Source organism: Onychomys torridus, chromosome 2, assembly GCF_903995425.1.
Source record: "Onychomys torridus chromosome 2, mOncTor1.1, whole genome shotgun sequence".
NCBI lineage: Eukaryota > Metazoa > Chordata > Mammalia > Rodentia > Cricetidae > Onychomys > Onychomys torridus.
In genome coordinates, this window is record NC_050444.1 from 147,889,873 (window position 1) to 147,908,929 (window position 19,057).

The 19,057-nt window shown below is 49.2% G+C and overlaps 1 protein-coding gene across 3 annotated transcripts in view; it reads left to right on the top strand.

Moving 5' to 3' along the window:
* The window catches only part of Pafah2 (platelet activating factor acetylhydrolase 2), a 36,330-nt gene that overhangs the window by 1,278 nt on the left and 15,995 nt on the right, over positions 1-19,057 (top strand). For 2 of the 3 annotated variants that reach the window (XM_036177704.1, XM_036177702.1), the window contains exons 2-5: positions 4,906-5,780; positions 11,253-11,387; positions 12,404-12,554; positions 13,280-13,376. In XM_036177704.1, coding sequence (XP_036033597.1) covers positions 5,670-5,780; positions 11,253-11,387; positions 12,404-12,554; positions 13,280-13,376 — 494 coding nt within the window. In that variant the 5' untranslated portion in view covers positions 4,906-5,669. Of the gene's footprint in view, positions 1-382; positions 421-4,905; positions 5,781-11,252; positions 11,388-12,403; positions 12,555-13,279; positions 13,377-19,057 lie in introns of those variants that run through there. The other variant, XM_036177703.1, reaches the window with a different exon arrangement.

Sequence of the window (19,057 nt, forward strand, 5' to 3'; positions counted from 1 at the left end):
CCCAAGGAGATCACACTAGAGAATCCTGCCTCCTGACTGTTCCTTCAGGCAGATCCCTGGGTGCCCTCCCAGGACATGATGTCCACTCCCCCCCCCCCCCCCCCCGTCTTAAGATCTGTAAGAAAAAGGTCCTTTAATGGAAGATGCCATGATCCATGGCCTTTGTGATGTTTAAGCAATAGTGCAGCCAACATTTATATCTTTCGTGTATACGTGGGTATAAGCATAGTCACATGTGTGTGGGCACTCCTGTGTCTGCATGTATGAGAGGACCCAAGGCTGACATCGGACGTCTTCCTCAATCACTCTGCACTTCGTTCACTGAGGCCAGGCCTCTCAATCAAACCCAGAGCTCACCTGTGTGGCTAGTCTGGCTATCCAGCTTGCTCTGGGTTCCTCGGTCTCCTCCTGGAATTGCAGGTGAGCTGCCACTCCCAGCCAGTATTTACATACTTGTGCAACAGGCATGATATCCACTGAACCATCTCCCCAGCAGCCTCTGTAGCCAATATTTGTAAGCCAATCCCCAGCAGCTTCCATCAGAGTTAGACTAAAACCCACACAAGCTGGGTATGATGATACATGCCTATGATCTGCAGGCAGGCTGCTGAGCCAAGGTGGATTGCTATGTATTCAAAGTTAGCCTGGGCTACCAACGAGACTGTTGTAGGTTGTTCTTCTCATCCCTGTGACAAAATGGCAGACTAAAGAGACTATGGAAGGAGGGCTTTGTTTTGGCTCACACGGGGACATGGGGGTGCAGTGACATGGGGGGTGGTCCCAGTAGGGGAACACAGAGGCGCAAAATGGGGGGCAGCAGCAGGGGAGGAGGTCCAGGAAAGACATCTGTGGTGGACTTGAGAGAGGGTACTGAAACTGTAAGAAAACAGAGAGGTGGCCAGGTGTGTGCCTGCCAGGGCCTGGCAGTCCCGTGGCCCACGGAAGAGGAGCGGGTCTGGAGGGACACTGGTCTGTAGATGGGAAGTGTTCAAGGCTGTTGTGTCAGGGCTGGGAGAGGCCCCAGAAGGGTGAACAGGGGCTAGTAGCTTGGTTGGTAACCTCTCTACTCCCAACCTGTTTGGCATCCCCCCACCCCCCTAAACACAGGAGAGTTTCGTACCTCCAGGCAGCCTTGCTCCTGGCAGGAAGGCAAGCCTCTGCCAGGCTTTTGATGGAGTCTGTGATAACAGGGCTGGGAGCCAGAAAGAGAAGACAGGGAGTGGGGACTGGGCCCCCGCCTTGGCCTCCGGCATCTCTGAACTGGCTTTGTCTCACCAAACATATCTGGTGAGAGATTCTGGGAAGCGGGATGTTGCTGAGGCCAAGGAAACTCTCAAAGGCCTGGAAGGAACCAGAAAGTAAAACGCAGAATGCCCTGCCTAGCTTCCCTCTGCTCCATAAAAGGCCTCTGTCTGTTCTTCTCCTGGGCACTGTGGTTCCTGCCACTCCCAGCCAGGGCTCTGGTGATCAGGAAATCCCATCCAGGCCTGGAGTCAGGCCTGAGAGAGAAAGAATATGGGCACCCTAGAGATTCCACTTCCAGTTCTTTCTGTAGCCCGGAGTCAAGATGTCACATCAGAAGAGGTAGATGGGAGTTTCGATCCTGGCTCTGCCAGTCATGGAGTAGAAGACCATGACAAGCCCCATAGCCTCCATCTCCTCCTGCTTCCTGCCTTCAAAGTGGAGCTGGTATGACTGGAGATGGTATAACTAACCTTTTAAATCTATTATGCCAACTGGGTGAGCTGAGGAATGCCGAGCACTGGGCACAAACATGGTCCTTCCTGATGATGGACAGGTAGAGGGTACAGGGATGGAGTGAAGATGATTATTATGGTTTGGGTATGACATGCCTGTTCCCTCCACCTAAAACAGGCTATGTGTCCAACAAAGCCTAGTCCCCAGCTGGTGGCACAATTGTTTTTTTTTTTTTTTTTTAAGATTTATTTATTTATTTAACATACATTGGGGTTTTGCCTGCATCTATATCTGTATGAGGATGTCAGATCCCCTGGAACTGCAGTTATAGACAGTTGTGAACTGCCATGTGGGTGCTGGGAATTGAACCTGGGTCCCCTGGAAGAGCAACCAGTGCTCTCAACCACTGAATCATCTCTCCAGCCCCCCTTTTTTATTATTATTTTATTTATTTATGTATTATGTATACAATGTTCTGCCTGCATGTGTGCCTTAGCCTTCCACTTCCCAGAATTCTCCTCTCTCTTTGTCCCACCTATACTTCCTGCCTGGCTACTGGCCAATCAGCATTTTATTTATACAGAGCGATATCCACAGCATACAACCATCTTTAATTTCAGTTCTAGGGGACCTGGCACTCTATTCTGGCCTCCATAAGCACCAGATATATGCACATGTATACATGAAGTTCACACACACACACACATGCACTGAAAACACTCATAAGGTAAAAGTAAATCTTTCAAAGTGTTTTTAAAAATCGGAGTATTTAGGCGGGTAGTATCATGTGCCCCTGGGAGGTGGAGGAAAGAGGAATACAAGCCTGGGCTACATGGTAAACCCCCCTGTCAAAAAAAAATCAACAAAATTAATGCTGTTGATTACATACTAATTTCTTGATCTTAGAAGGTAGCGTCCTACTTCAGCAGGGAGGAGGAACAGGGAATCCAAAGCTGTTCATCTAAATACCAGCTAAATCTGGTGTGAATGATCAGCACCGACAAGACCATAGACACCAAAATGAAGCAAAGATCTCAGCTTATCCAGGAAGCAGAGAGCAGACTCTATTAGGCATACTAAACGGTGACATCTCTGATCACAAAATACATAGTGGGCAAATGCTTGCCTTTTTTCTTACTGGACAAAGAGCAGCTTTTTTTTTTTTTTTTTTCTCGTGGTTTTTCGAGACAGGGTTTCTCTGTAGCTTTGGAGCCTGTCCTGGACTAGCTCTGTAGACCAGGCTGGCCTTGAACTCCTTGATCCTCCTGCCTCTACCTCCCTAGTGCTGGGATTACAGGCGTGTGGCCACCACCGCCCAGCTGAAAGAGCAGCTTTTTATGTTACTGACCAAATCTCCTTCAACCTGGCTTAGACACAAGGGAAAGGCTGGCATGGTAGCTGACTTGAAATTCTACAGTATTGAAGGTCAGCATGTCTGGCTGGGGAGTCAATGATGAAAATACAGTCCCTCCTCTCATGACCGGGAGACTCTGTGTTGTCATGAGTGTTCTGGGCCAGCTGCACAGCTGCATTAATTAGCCAAGAGAGCCTTCTCCAGTATACACTAAAATTTTTATGTTCTGTGTCTTCCACCAACAACCACAGCTTTAATTAAATCTGCAGTTTAATATATTGCTGGTATCTCTCTTCTGATGGCTTTATCATGGTGGTGGTGATAGGTTTCAGGAGGAGAAATGAGCCTGGAGAAACCTGAAGCAGGATTCCAGACACTGGTGACTCAATGGGACACGCACATCACAGATGTAGGACCATTGACCTCCAAGAGTTTGTTGGTGCAGAGGCAGGCAGATCTCTGAGTTCAAGACTAGCCTGGTCTACAGAGTGAGTTCCAGGACAGCCAGGGCCACACAGAGAAACCCTGCTGGAAAAAACAAAACAAACAAACAAAAAAGACCTTAATCCTGGTTGATGCCATAAAGTGAAGGTAAAGACCCCCCAGCAAGATGTCTGTAAATGTTCCATCGACTAAGAAGCGCAGAGGTCCATTGGGACTCCGGTCAGAGGGCGGGACTCCTAGAGGGCGGGGACTCCTGTCAGAGGGCGGGGACTCCTAGAGGGCGGGGACTCCTGTCAGAGGGCGGGGACTCCTGTCAGAGGGCGGGGACTCCTGTCAGAGGGCGGGGACTCCGGTCAGAGGGCGGGGACTCCTGTCAGAGGGCGGAGACTCCTAGAGGGCGGGACTCCTGTCAGAGGGCGGGGACTCTGGTCAGAGGGCGGGGACGCCTAGAGGGCGGGGACTCCTGTCAGAGGGCGGGACTCCTAGAGGGCGGGGACTCCTGTCAGAGGGCGGAGACTCCTAGAGGGCGGGACTCCTGTCAGAGGGCGGGGACTCTGGTCAGAGGGCGGGGACGCCTAGAGGGCGGGGACTCCTGTCAGAGGGCGGGGACTCTGGTCAGAGGGCGGGGACGCCTAGAGGGCGGGGACTCCTGTCAGAGGGCGGGGACTCTGGTCAGAGGGCGGGGACTCTGGCCAGAGGGCGGGGACTCCTAGAGGGCGGGGACTCCTGCCAGAGGGCGGGGACTCTGGTCAGAGGGCGGGGACTCTGGTCAGAGGGCGGGGACGCCTAGAGGGCGGGGACTCCTGTCAGAGGGCGGGGACTCCTGTCAGAGGGCGGGGACTCCTGTCAGAGGGCGGGGACTCTGGTCAGAGGGCGGGGACTCTGGTCAGAGGGCGGGGACGCCTAGAGGGCGGGGACTCCTGTCAGAGGGCGGGGACTCCTGTCAGAGGGCGGGGACTCCTGTCAGAGGGCGGGGACTCCTGCCAGAGGGCGGGGACTCTGGTCAGAGGGCGGGGACTCTGGCCAGAGGGCGGGGACTCTGGCCAGAGGGCGGGGACTCCTAGAGGGCGGGGACTCTGGCCAGAGGGCGGGGACTCCGGTCAGAGGGCGGGGACTCCGGTCAGAGGGCGGGGACTCCTGTCAAGAGCAGGAATGAACAGCACACGGGTGGGTTCAGAGAGTGCTTAAGCGCCAGGCTAAGAAACCGGACCTCGTTCAGTAGGTTGTAAAGAACTGTTGAATATTTTTAGTTGTGTGTGTGGTGGGATCTTGACAGTCTCTCTTTATGGTCTAGGCCTGGCCTCTGTGTCCTAAACACTGGGGTTACAGACATGTACCCCAAAACCCACGGGTTTTGAGCGTCATGGATGATCCAGTTTTTGTTGACATTTATGGACTTTGCCTTCCAGCCCTCACATCCTGTGGCTCCGTAAGACTGAACTCGACCTGTCTCATCTCCTGTCCTCTTCCTTTGAGCATCTTGAGACACGGTCCCTTTCCTCCAGTGTGGGCAGGTGCTTTCCAAGGCTCCCACTCTCGCTGTGGCTCTCCCATCCCTGTCTGAATTCTGCTGCAGAGTGAATTCTGTTGACCTCGGGACAGTATCTTGTTCATCTATGTGTGTTCAAAAAACCCAGCACGGGGCACTCAAATGGAGGCGAATACAGGAAGGAAGGTTGAGATGTGGACCTCAGCGTCTCTCCGGCTCCTCCCTGTTCTCCACTTGAGAGAGTCCCCTGAGAACAATGGAAAATCCCAGGTGTCAACAGGGGCGACAGACGGCAAGAGATGTGCCCTCAGCTTGAACCATCAGTCTCATAATTTTACAGGAAACAACGTCTACAGGAACGGAAAACCCACACCTTCCAGAGAAGAAAATGAAGCCAGGTCTATTTCCAAGCTCGCCTGGGAACTATGTGAGTACCAGTGAGGCGGAGGGTTACTTTTCAGTGCTATAACCCTCCGCCTGAGACGTGTCACCTCGGCTGCTGCTCCTCAGACCACCAGGGGGCGCAATCTCACCGATCCCTGGCCTTGGCTGGTTTCACTCCACCATGAGTGTAGTCAGGAACTCTGGGAATTGTAGTCCTGGGATATCAAGGCGGCATCTCTCGCGTTGCGCCTCGGGAGTTGTAGTTTAACAACTAGAGGCAGCACATAGGTTTAAGCTCGCATGTTATATGAAAGGAACTACTACTCCCACAGAGCCACGGGCTCCTGGGCGGTGTCGGGTTTCCGTCGAGCAATCCTTCTGAGATTGCTTCTGAGTGATCAGCGCGACTGGGTAAGTTTGATTGGCGAAAGCTCCGGTTTTCAGCTGAGCTGTCGAAAGACCTTTTTCTATTCCAGCGTGGGCTTTCTTGTCTTTCAGTGTCAGAATCTGCACGCTAATGTTTGCTCTTCACTGTCTCCGTTTCCTATTCAGACTAATCCCGTCAGAATCCACCCGCCCCTAAGCCCTCCCAGGGTCACACGGAGGGTCACCCCCACGCCCCGAGAGTCCCGTCTTGACCCTCACCCCCAGCCTCACGTCCCTGAGTCCCGGCTACTTTGCGTCCTCCACGCTGCGCTCCACTTTCTCTGTCCTGTTTGTCTCGCTGGTGGAAGAAAGACTGCCAAACCCTTCCTCCCAGGGTTGTGAACTTGGAAGTGCAGCGAAGAACCCTGCCTCGCTCCCTGCGACCTTGGGCAAATCGCGCAGGCTGTCTGGGACTCTCTTCTCCTATATTACCGTGTGTGGAAGTCCCCACAAGCACACAGACCCCCTTTTGTTGGTGCCCTAGAACATTCTTATGGGCAACCTTTCTGGTTTTGCCGCCTCGTTGCTCAATCCGGTCCCTCGAGCTCTTGATGTCTTCATCTAAGACCAGGTTGTTTCTTCACTTCCTCCAGAGACCAAAGATCAGACAGTCCCCGAACCCCTAGCCTCCAGAGAGCTTTGTCTGAAAGGAGGCCCAAGAGGGGCGCTTATCTTGGACTCTGGCCTGAAATAGCCCGTGATGAAAAGTTCACAGGGCTGGCAGAGAGACGGTGCTGCTCGCTAGAAGCCGGGCCCCAGCGGGACAGCGCTGCAGTGCAAGTCCGGCCCTTTCCCTTTGGGCTCTTCTGGGCCTCTGTAGTGGACTTTGATAGGTGTGTCGCAAGCATGAGAAGCCTGGGAGAGAAAGATTCATTTTGCCAAAGGACTCTATGCCAGGAAAAATGGAAGACCTCAGCTGGGTATTTTGAAAGAGAGCCACAGCATTGCTGATCAGTTGCTGGCGTTTTAGGAGTAATTACAATGTACCAGGCCTTAGTCAGTATTAATTTTCTCCTTAGAACCTCACCTGTGAAGCGTCCCTATTTTCACATATAAAAACGCTAAACTTGGAGCAGTCATATGGTTAGAATAATTAGTTATAGCTGCCTCATGAAGTCAGAGTGTCTTCAATATGCCAGACACTTTACACATGTAATCTTTGACCTTGTGAGTAGCTGTAGATGACAGGTTTAGAGTTTAAGGCATTTGTTGAAGGTTTCACAGCTGTGGCTGGCTAGATTGCTCACCCCTCCAATAAATAAATAAATGTTTTATATGTATTAAAGTATATATGTACACACACACACACACACACACACACACACACACACACACGGAGATAGATCTCATCTAGCTGGTAAGTAGCAGAGATGGAATTCAAAGACATCATAACTTGTCTTTTTCCTCTACAGCATAGAACTTTTTTTGATAAACATGACAGATTAAAAACTAATTAAGGCCAGGCTGCAGTGGTGCATACCTTTAGTCCTAGCACTTGGGAAGCAGAGCCAGGCAGATCTCTTGTGAGTTCAAGGCCAGCCTGGTCTACAGAGTGAGATCCAGGACAGTCATCAAAACTACACAGAGACACCCTGTCTCAAAAAACCAAATCAAACCAAAACAAAAAAACAAACAAGCAAACAAACTAACAGAAACTTAATTAAGCTGGATATAGTGGTACTCAACCTATTGTCCTAGCACTTGGGAGGTGAACAGGGAAATCTTTAATTTGGGGCCAGTTTGGGCTACCCAGAGAGACTCTGTCTCAGAACAGCAGAGGAGAAGAACTGAAAGATTTTAAAGCCAAAAGAAGACACAATGAGTTCTCGATACCTGTGGAACGCATGATAGATAGTGTCCTACAGATAGAAAGCATGACTTTTTTTTTTTCTTGAGACAGGGTTTCTCTGTGTAGTCCTGGCTGTCCTGGAACTTTCTCTGTAGACCAGGCTAGCCTTGAACTCACAGAGATCCACCTGTCTCTGTCTCCTGAGTGCTGGGATTAAAGGTGTGTGCCACCACCGCCTGGTCGAAAGTAATCTTTTTTAACACTTATTTATTCATGTGTGACTGGGTACCTGTGTACTGTGGTGAGTGTGTGGAGGTCAGAGGACATGGTGGGTCCTGGGGTGGATCTCCTCTCCTTTCACAATGTGAATCTGGGAACTGAACACAGGACATCAGGCTTAGATAGAGGCAAGCTCCTTTGCCTGCTGAGCCATCTTGCCTACATTAACCCAGGTGTTTTTGAGTGGCCGGGGCAATTTGCCCAGTGAGATGATAGTGAAGTCCATAGGGTACATTCAGTGTTTGTTGCATGCATGTGACCCTGCGTGTCTGAATGAAAGAACACCCCTCACCCTCCGCAGCTCCTGCCCCCAGAGATCCTCAAATCCTGCTGACCAGAAACTTAAAAACATTAACTTGGAGTTGGGAGTGTAGCTTGTAAAGTGCTTGCCTGGTATTTGAAAGGGCCTTAGGCCCTCAAAAAAAAAAAAAAAAAGACGTTGATTTTTCTGCAAAGACTGCAAGGAGATTGGGTAGTGGGTTCAGAACCTCTGGCGTAGATGTCACATGGACGACTGTGGGAAGCAGATCACTGAAGCTCAGACTGTCAGCCTAGACACCGCACCTTGCAGCCTGAGCAGGGAGTCCCGGTGAGGGAGGGGCCTGCTCAGAGTGGAGAGGAGGGAAGGCCAGAGTCTAGGAACTTGTCCCAGCGGACTGGGACGTCTCAGTGGGTCTAAATGACGGAGAGGCTCCAGACAGGCACTGTTATGAATTGCGTAGCTAAGGTGAGCAATGGAACCCACCTGAGCAGCTCCCCTGGAAAAAAGTTCCATGCCATGTATGAGAAATAAGGCTGGGTGTCTCTTTGTTGTAATTTTAATGAGATTGGCTGTTGCCTCGTCTTGACCTTGGGCATCAGTCCACGGGGCGCTCAGGCTCTTTCAGGTTAGCCTCGGTCTGGTTAGTTGTCTTCCTTGGGTTTTATTGATTTCCGAGCAGGATTTAGCCGATGGCCCCTCTCAGAAGCCACCCCCACCCCCACGACTCCTTTTAAATATGCTTTCCTGATGCCTTACCTAAGGACCGATCTCAGATGAGACAAAAACCCCTTTCCACAAAATCCTGGCCATACAGCCCTCAACCCCACCCCATCTTTGCCTCTCCCTTGTCCCTGGTTCCCAAATCTACAAGGTTGCCAAACTATTGTTTCTGCTTTTCTTGCAATCAAAGAATACAGGTATAATGAATCTTGCTTGTGCCGGGTTCTATGAAAGGTGTTTTAATTACATGGTTTCATTTATCTCCATAGCAACTACAAGACTGTTACAAATCCCCTTATGCAGATGCAGAATGAGGCTTAGAGAGAGCAGGTTAAGGTCCCCAAGCTAGATGGCAGAGGAGCTGGGTCTCAGGCTTGGGTCTTTCATGGGGGGCTGCTTATATGCTATAATGCGCCATGTCACAGATATGAGGACCTGAGTTCAGATCCTTAGAGCTCACATTAAAAAAAAAAAAAAAAGGCTGGGTGGTGTGGAAAGGCTGGGTGTGGTAGCACATGGCTTTAACACTTGCACTCAGGAGACAGAGGCAGTGGATCTCTGAGTTCAAGGCTAGTCTGTGTACATAGCAAGTTCCAGGATGACCTGGGCTACAGAGAGAGACTCCATCATTAAAAAAGAAGCCAGAGGCCAGTGAGGTGGATAGAGACACTTGCTGCTAAACATGACTGAGTTTGATCTCTGGGACCCTCGAGTTAGGAGAGAAGCGACTCCCTCAGGTTGTCCTCTGACACCCACAAGCATGCTGTCACACATGCATTTCCACACATTAAATAAATAAATGTAATAAAAAACAAAAACAAAGCCTGATTGATGGTATGCTGTAATCTCAGTGATGGTGATTCCCAGGTAGATCCGGGAAGGCTGTGTGGTCAGATTCGAGCTAACAAGAGACCCTGCTTCAAACAACAGGGTGGCAGGGAAGCACGTGAGACCCCACATGTGAGTGAGGTTGGCCTCCACATGCGTCCCATCGAAGCCGGCACTGGCTGCCCCCATGGCTCACAGGCCCTTTCCTAACACTTTCTTCTTTTCCCAGCCTTCACTGGCTCCGTGCTCCCACGCTCCAGGGACACTCTCTCTCCTCAGAACTCCAGTGGCATTTTCTCTCTCTCCCACATGATAGGATCTGCAGCTGCTTCACCGTCATGTGATCCACATGTGTCCTGCAGCTGCAGCCTTAGATCGCCAGCGGGTGCCCTCACCTTCGGAGACTCCTTCTCTTTCACCGCCCGCCACAGAGCTTAGCTCCTCCTCTGCCTCCTTTTTGTAATTATGGATATCTTCAAGTGTGCATTGGAAAAACAAAAGGGAAAAATGAATAGTGGAAGGAAAATCATCACCTCCAACATTACTTAATGAATGACTCTTTGGGGTTCTTTGAGGTTTTCTTCTGGACCAGAAGATTGACAGTCAGGAGGTCTGTGCGTAGTAACAATTGTCCTGTGACCTTGAGCAGCTCACAGAGTCTCTCAGGAGCTTGACTTACTCAGTAATGTGCATGTGTGTACAGAGGTGGGGCCAGGGGAGATTGCAGTGGCACCCCTAAGGGCTCTTCTTGCCCAGGCATGCTCTGACCTGCACACGCATCCTTCCAGAGGAGGAATCAGAATAATGTCAAAACAAACCACATAGGCCTAGGGCCCTGCCCGTGTAGTTGGTTTGGGCTGTAAGGAATAGGAATCTAAATTTTGTTGCTTTAAATGGATTATCGGGATACCTCCTTTCTCAGAGCGTTAGATGAATCAGTGTCTGTAAGTGGCTAGATTCCAGTGGGAGCTCAGAACAGACAATGTCTGGGTTGTGCTCACTACAGCAGTTACTGCTGGGTGGACACACAGTAGGTGCAGTGTCAGCGTGTGTTAATCCTGAGGCAGGGTCTCTTGAACTTACATGTAGCTGAATGATGCCCTGAGCTCCAAACCCACCCTCCCACCCACCCCCCCACCCCCCGCCCCAGCCAGCCACCACCTTCCCAATGCTGGGGTTACAGGTGTTTATCGTAACTGTGTTATACAGGGCTAGGAATTGAACTCAGGGCTTCTTGGATGCCAGGCAAGCACTCTGGGAACTAAGCATTAGCTCATCACTACCAGCTCCTCACCTCACCAAAGAAAATGAAGAATAAGGTCCCTAGGGCTGGGAATGGAGCACTTGTTAGCACGTGCAAGGCCCTGGGTTCGATCCCACCACCACAAAAACAACCAAAAAGCCTGCCTGTAAACGTTGGCAAATAGCAAGCATAAATGCTGCATGTGGTTTATTGAGTAGCTGGCAGGAAGGCCGGGGTGATAAGGATGTCAGGAAGTGGGCAGGGTTGGCACATGACCTAGAGAAGCAACAAGCAGAAAAGAGACCAGCAAGAGGCTATTCTGTGTTCTCCTTCCAGCCTGCAAGGTCAGGACACCCAAGCTATAGTCCCGCTGGTGATGAAATGGGGACCGGCCAGTCCATGTGCTTTCCACCCATCTCGGGACCCCACCATGTCGGCTGCACAGATGTGATGGAGGGTCAGAGTCTTGAGGTAGGTGTCCCAAGCTCCGCCCCTGCGCTACTCCACAACTTCTGCCCATGTGGGGACTTTGCTATTATAGGTCCAAATGTTCTGGGGAGCTGGGCTGGATTTGGTCATCAGCTCTTAGGCCTGTCTGCCTGCCTTTTTAAAAAAAATTCCTCTTTCAAAATATTAGAAACTTTCCAATTGACAGAGAAACTCAGTTCTTTCACCAGCAAGGAGGAGGTGCCTGGCTTCAGAGGCAGCCTGTCTTGAGTTTGGGCATCTGCTCCCAGAAAGGTTTTTGCTCTCATCCTGGTATAGGCGAGTGGGAGGGAGCACAGGGGGCCACGTACCCTGTCCTGACTGCTGTGCCTTGGGTGGGAGGGTATTGTCTTCATCTCCTGCTGCCATATGTTCCCACCTTCTTACAGTTTCTAGGCTTTTCTTTTTCTCTGTTACTTCCTCCTCCTTTTTAAACATTTTTTTGAGACAGGTTTCTCATGTAGCTCAGGCTGGCCTCTAACTACAAAGGTAGCCAAGGATAACCATAAATGAGCCCCCAATCCTCCCATCTCCAGGACCCCAGGCATGTGCCACCATGGCCCAGCATGTTCTTAGCTTTTTGTTCCTAATGGTTGGACTCACCTCTGTCCTGTGAGAGAGGAGTAACCCCTTTCCTGCTCCCTTGTGACCAAGCATTCTGCTGCCTCCTGAGAGGCAGCCTGGAAGAGAGGCTTGGGTGAGCCACCTCTGCCACCCTGTTCAACCTAAGAGCAAACCCAGTTCTCCTGTCCACACCAAGCCTGGGCCCACGAACTCTCCATGTTCTGGTGTGGTGCTGTTCCAGGATGTAATTCAAAATGCAGCTTGATGACCGGAAGAACATAAGCTATGTGTTCTATATGCTAACAACAAAGTTGTTTCTGGATTTGAGGAAGCCTTTGATTCCCTTCTCTGTGACCAGCCTGGCCGGTGCCTGGACTCCTGCTGACTCACAATGCCTGGGCTTCTTGGCCCAGCAGCTGCACTCTGCTTTTCCCCAGGGTAGCCTCTTCCGACTCTTCTACCCCTGCCAAGCATCCGAGACGTGCGAGCAGCCTCTGTGGATTCCCCGCTATGAGTACTGCTTGGGCCTGGCTGACTACCTGCAGTATAACAAGCGCTGGGTAGGGTCGCTGTTCAACCTGGGTATGGGTAAGTATGGCCTGGCCTGGCCCCGGTGTCTTCCCAGTGGCCTGTTTATGAAACCCAGGCAGACACAGTGATTTTTAACTTGTACAGTCCAGTCCTTGGTGTGGAGAGATGGGAAAGAATTGAATGTGTGAGGATTTGGGTCATCACTTCAAATCCAGGCTTTGTAATTTACTGGGACTTAGACAAGTCACTTACCCTGCTCGCCTGCCAGCCTTTGGAGAGCTGTGGTGCCAGATAGTGCAGTGTTTGGACATGAGATGGGGACACGGCTGTGATTCCTAAATCCAGCATGCATTCTCACCCACTCAATAGATCACTGCCCCCTTTTCAGTACTGGGGATCAAACCAGGACCAGCATCCTATCACTGCACCCCATCACAGCACCACTTATCACTGAACCACATCCCGCTAGCCATATGCTCCACCACCACCCCAGCAGCAATATTGAACATTCTTGGTTCTCAAGGAGCACCCATAATCCTGCAGCTTGCCCTCTGGGGCTGTTCTCCCTCCCCCACTCCAAGTCCCCATCCCATGTGTTCCCCATGGCCTTGGCACCTCACATATCTGCCCCAGATTTCTTCAATACTGCCTTTTTGGAGATTTTTTTCCTGGTGGTTCTGGAGAGGGGAGGACCCCAAATGCCCACCCCTGCCTGTACCCAGGCTGCCCTTGGGATCACAGTTCAGGGCAGCCAGAGATGCTACAGCCTGTGTCTCTGCCAGGATCTTGTCGCTTGCCTGTTAGCTGGAATGGCCCCTTTAAGACAAAGGAATCTGGATACCCCTTGATCATCTTGTCCCATGGCCTGGGAGGCTTCAGGTAAGAGCTCTGTCCCCGGACTTTGCCATAGCCCTTGTATTGTGAGAGCTTCTGGGTCTCAATGAAGTCTCAGAGGATCGCATAGCAGATGTTTCCCCTACTTCCATTTTAGTCCCATCTAGCCCTTGGCATAGCGCTGGCCCTCTTTCCCTAGACCAGGGCTTCTTAAGGTTTCCACTTGTGACTTTCTTTTGCCTGACATTGTTCCATGACCACCCACTATCAAATTGTATAAAATAGTCAAGCATTTGCTGGTAAGAAATCATAAAGAAGTTGATTTTAAAGTGATGACTTGGTATGCATATCATTTTACCACTCATTAAAAGCAAAAGCAAATTTGCATACTAATGAGATGGATGAACTTGTTTATTTTTGTATAAAGGATTGACTCTAGGCTGAATGTTTGAGACTGTAAGTCCTAGAGTGTCTTCAGTGTTTTTCACAATTCACTGAGCTTTGGTTTTATGAACATTGATGCTAAGAATGCTGCATTATATAAATACATAGTACAAAATGGCAGAATTATGTTTAGGGCCATTTCAGAAATTGGAAATTCTGTCTTAATCCCAAGCCAAGATCCATTTAACACTTTTGTGTATGTGTGTGTGTGTGTGTGTGTGTGTGTGTGTGTGTGTGTGTGTGTGTTTGAAACTCAAGTTAGCAACCCAGACACCAGTCTATTTTTTTGTTTGTTTGTTTTTGTTTTTGTTTTTCGAGACAGGGTTTCTCTGTGTAGTTTTTGGCCTTTCCTGGAACTCACTCTGTAGCCCAGGCTGGCCTCAAACTCACAGAGATCCACCTGCCTTTGCCTCCCCCCGACCCCAAGTGCTGGGATTAAAGGCCTGCACCACCACCGCCCGGCTAGTCTCTTTTTTTTAAAGATGTATTTTTATTCTTTTTAATTATGTGTATAGATTGTGTGTCTGCTCATGTGAGTGCAGGTGCTCACGGAGGCCAAAGGTGTCAGATTTTGTGGAGCTGAAGTTACAGATAGATGTGAGGCACCTGATGTGGGTGCTGGGAATCAAACTCGGGTCTTCTAGAAGACCAGCCGGTGCTCTCGACCACTGAGCCATCTCTCCAGCCACCTCGGGTGCCAGTCTTTAAAAACCCAACATTCTAATACAACACAATAAACAAAGAAGACTACCTGACACATGGAGGAACGGCGGCGAGAACCGTGAGCAGTCTTTGTTTCTGTGATTAGGCCATGAAGAGCAGAGAGCTTTGTACAGAAAACCTGCGGTTTGCACCATGCGGTAGTAGCCGATCAGTGTCCAGGTGACTAGGCACGGCGGCGTGGCGTAGTGCACGATACATGTGTGCGTGCAGAGCCCAAGGTGGCAGGGAGGCTTCCAGGTGCAGCTTGGGCAACGCACTGTCAGAATCACCGTGGACTCATCCTGCCTTTGATCGCCAATTAATGTTGGTCATTTGGGGATATGCTAGCCTGTGAAGCCTAAGCTGCAAACCCGGCCCATGGCACATGTGTCCCATGTGGGTTAGGGAAAGTTGAAACTCTCTGAGCCTAGATTTGAACATCTGCCAACTGAGGATGTGGCTCCCACATGGTGGTTTGTGAGGTCTTAGCTGGTCTGGTGTGTACTAGGTGCACAGTCCTGCCGTTCTCTCCCTTGAGTTGTGTGGAGGGATGTGGTGATGATAAATTTCATAATCTCTTCCTCCAGACATTGGGCTTTGAACCTCGATCCTAAGTAGTCTTAACAATCAAAACCCCCGGAGTCAGGAGTCAGATATTGAGGGCGAAAGCTGCAAGATCAGAGAAGGAGAGCAGCAGCCACTAGAAACTTCTTGCCTCTACAAATCTATGAATCCTCAGACCGAATGAGGGGTGGGGTGGGATCCTGTCTCTACAACTCCTCAGACTGAATGGAGCCGAGATCCTGTCTCCGCCCACCTTATATTCCTGTCTCCACCTCCTGTGAAGGCTCTCAAGTGCTGGAATTAAAGGCATGCGCCACTACCGGGCTCTGTTTCTCTTTTAGACTGGGTCAATCTCATGTAGCCCAGGGTAGCCTTGAACTCCTAATCTTCCTGCTTCCTCCTCCCAAGTGCTGGGATTAAAGATGTGTGCCACCACTGCCTGGCCTCTATGATTAACTAGTAGGTAACTCCACCCTCTGATCTCCAGGCAAGCTTTATTTGTCAGAACACAAACAAAATATAATTCATTTCCCCCTTTTTGTCCAAACAAAAGTGAAGGTTTTAACTAACATAGAAAAACTACATACAATTAAGTACAATAACTATATACAAATATATACAGGCAATAATTACATTAGCAGTGTCTAGTCCATTAGCATATGGTAAATTCATAGAAAATACTCCATTATCTATTCTGTCTTGGTGAGTCCAAATTGTTGTACCTAATTCACTTTCTTTCTTTCTTTTTTTATTTTTTGGAGCAGAGGATTGAACCCAGGGCCTTGCGCTTGCTAGGCAAGCGCTCTACCACTGAGCTAAATCCCCAACCCCTACCTAATTCACTTTCAATCCTAACTTGCATTACCAACCCAAAACTATCTTTTTGTGTCTCTCAACCTTATACACTTTACACCTCTTTTGTGAGTTTCTTTCCTGAGTCTGGTAACAAGGAAAACCAGATAACTATCTAGTATTCAACTCCATCAGAGATCTGAGAAGGATATAATATTACCTGAGTAAACAGGAAGTGTAGGTCAAACAACGTCCAAAAATAAGAAGTGATAGAAATAGCTGGCTGCCTGGACAGTTATTCAAGGTTCCTTTGCAATGTTGGGGCATCCATCTTTGGCATACAGGCCTAGAATATCTGACAGACTTTTCTGTGAAGCAGAATATTTGAAGGACTGCCTAACCTTGCCTTGGCAAAGTTCAGTAGTCACTTTCTGTTCTGTCCTGCTTGTCTAGTTTGGACAGCATACTGTCAGCAGTAGAGACAAGGGCAGTTTCTTGCTCAGTGGCTAAGAAAATAATACACAAAGAAAATAAACTCCATATGGAGTTTCTTGGATGCCCATCTTCTCTGAAGTAGATTGGTGCTGCCAGGAGCAGACATGTCTCATTGTTGCAGGGCTTCAACTTCATAATTCAGTATCCAGTCAGGATTGCTCCCATGGTTTTTTCTGTCTACACCATGGGGTGTTATGTATCTTGTGATGTAGCCTGCTTGCTCTCACTTAAGTTTGTTAGTGTGATCTCTGTCTGCTCATACATGAAAATATATATCTGGTTTATATCACAGAGTGCCACACATCTTAGAAGCTACCAACCCTCCACCTCTTGTCTACATGATAACAAAGAGATCTGTTTCCAAGTGGTAGGTGTGTAGGACACTGGTTCTGGAAGTCAGGGGCTGGAGAGTGCTGAATTCAGGCCAGTGTGTGTCTCACAACAGAAGAAGCCCAAATCTGACCTTGCTAGTCCAGTGCCTTGAAGAGTGCCTGGCAGATTGAGGTCTCAATAAATATTTTTTGAGTGCATGAATGTTCTTCTAAATGAAACCTTTTCTTTTCTTTCTTTTTTTAAGAGAGTGTCAGATTCCCTGGGACTGGAGTTACAAATGGTTGTGAGTCACCATGTAGGTACTGGGAATCAAACTTTGGTCCTCTGGAAGAACAGACAGTGATCTCAACCACTGAGCCATCTCTCCAGGCCCTAAATGAAACATTTTAGTAGCTTTTTTAACTTAATTCTGTTTTTAAATTTTCAAATATTGAATTAGAGGTGTGCTTTGCACACATCATATGTATGTCCCTTTCTGAGGGTGCCCATCCTGACTCCTCTATGAGGCTGAGTTTTCAAGTGCTATTTACTTCTCAGTACTTAACATAATTGCAGCATATTTTAAAAATGATTTATTCTAGTTTTAATTATGAATGTGTGCATGTGTGTGTATTGTGTGAGTCCATGAGTGTATGTATGCATGTGTGTGTGTGAGTGTATGCATGCTTGTGTGTGTGTGTGTGTGTTGTGTGAGTCCATGAGTGTATGTATGCATGTGTGTGTGTGTATTGTGTGAGTCCATGAGTGTATGCATGCTTGTGTGTGTGTGTGTGTGTGTGTGTGTGTGTTGTGTGAGTCCATGAGTGTATGCATGCATGTGTGTACCTGAACATAGGTACCTGAGGAAGACTGAAAAACTTCAGATCCTCTGGAGCTGGAGTTACAGGTGCTTGTGGCCTCCCAATGTGAGTGCTGGGAATCTGGGTCCTCTGCAAGAGCACTGCTCTCTTGGTTGCTGAGACAGCCTCACAGTGCATTTATCACTTGTGTAATTATGTTCCAGTGTCTGTCTTCCCTGCTAGATTGTAGCCTCTGTGAAGACAGACACCATGCCTGTCTTCTGTGCCCTCACTGTATGACAGAGTCTGGACGTCATAGTTTCCCAGTAAATACTCATTACGAAAGGAACAGAGGGCTATTTTGCTGGATTTCCATTCATTCAGCAGACCTCTCTTAAGCACCTGTTGGATGCTGGCCCTCTGGCACAAAAGGAAGGTGGGAAATCTGGACATACACACATTCAGAAAGCCACTCCCACTAGAGGAGCTGGTATACAGACAACCATAACTAGCCGGTGGCCGGAAGTAGAGAGCAGGTGTGAAGACAAGGCTGGGAGACAAGTGTGTGGTTTTCTGTGCTGTTTTCTTTTGTAGTAAACTGAGTGAGCCTGCTGTGAGTAGATGAGTCCTAGCCTTCAGAGCTGCTGTGTGTGTGTGTGTGTGTGTGTGTGTGTGTGTGTGTGTGTGTTCGCCTATCAGAGAGAAGAAACTAGGAAACCCTCCCTCCCCACCCATAGCTATGCTGGAGAGAGCAGTGAGTGCGTGATGTGGAGGTGGCCCTTTGACTAGAAAGCTCCATTGGGATGTCATTCTGGAGTAGACCGGAGTGAGCCTGTAGAAACATCCTTCATTAACCATGAGTGAAATTCCAAGAGGAAGAGGGGAGGAGGGTCAAAGAACATTTTCCTTTTAGCTTCTTGGTTCATCTCACCCTGAAATTCTTCCCTTGTTCACTGATGGGTAGCTTTCCATCCCAGGGAAGAGCATGTGTAAGTAAATACCACCCAACTGGCCTCCAGAACATCATTGCTCCCTGTGGCCCCCACACAGCCCTCTGAAGTAGGCAGATAGGAGTGACTGGGCCTGAGCAGCAAGTGGCAGCCTGTATACATTACACAGCAGACACGGGAAAGGGGTCAGAAGGCGTTCATCCAGTTCATTGCCTCTCTGGAAACCTGGGAGACACTGGAAGGAAACCTCAGTTACAAAGGTATTTAACAGACCTCAGCAGATGTGAGTGACTGAAACATGATCAAATCCGTTCCTTCCCTGGGCTCTCAATACAAGCCTATACTCGGCCCCTGAGAGGCTGAGACAGGAGCATCATGAGTGTAAACATGGCATGGGCAGCAAAAGAAGAAAACAGCACCCACCCACAAACAAACTTCTTTATTTCCCTCTCAGTTAAAGCAAGCTAGAAGGGTGGGCACAGGGGTACCTGCCAGTAACCCACCACTTAGAAGCTAGAAGCTGGAGGATCAGGAGTTCAAGGACATCTTCTGCCGAATAGTGAGTTTGAGACCAGCCTAGACTACATAAAATCCTGCATCAAAACACAAAAGAAAGTGGGAGGAGAGTCAGAAATAGACAATTAGGGTTGATGTTACATTGCATGAA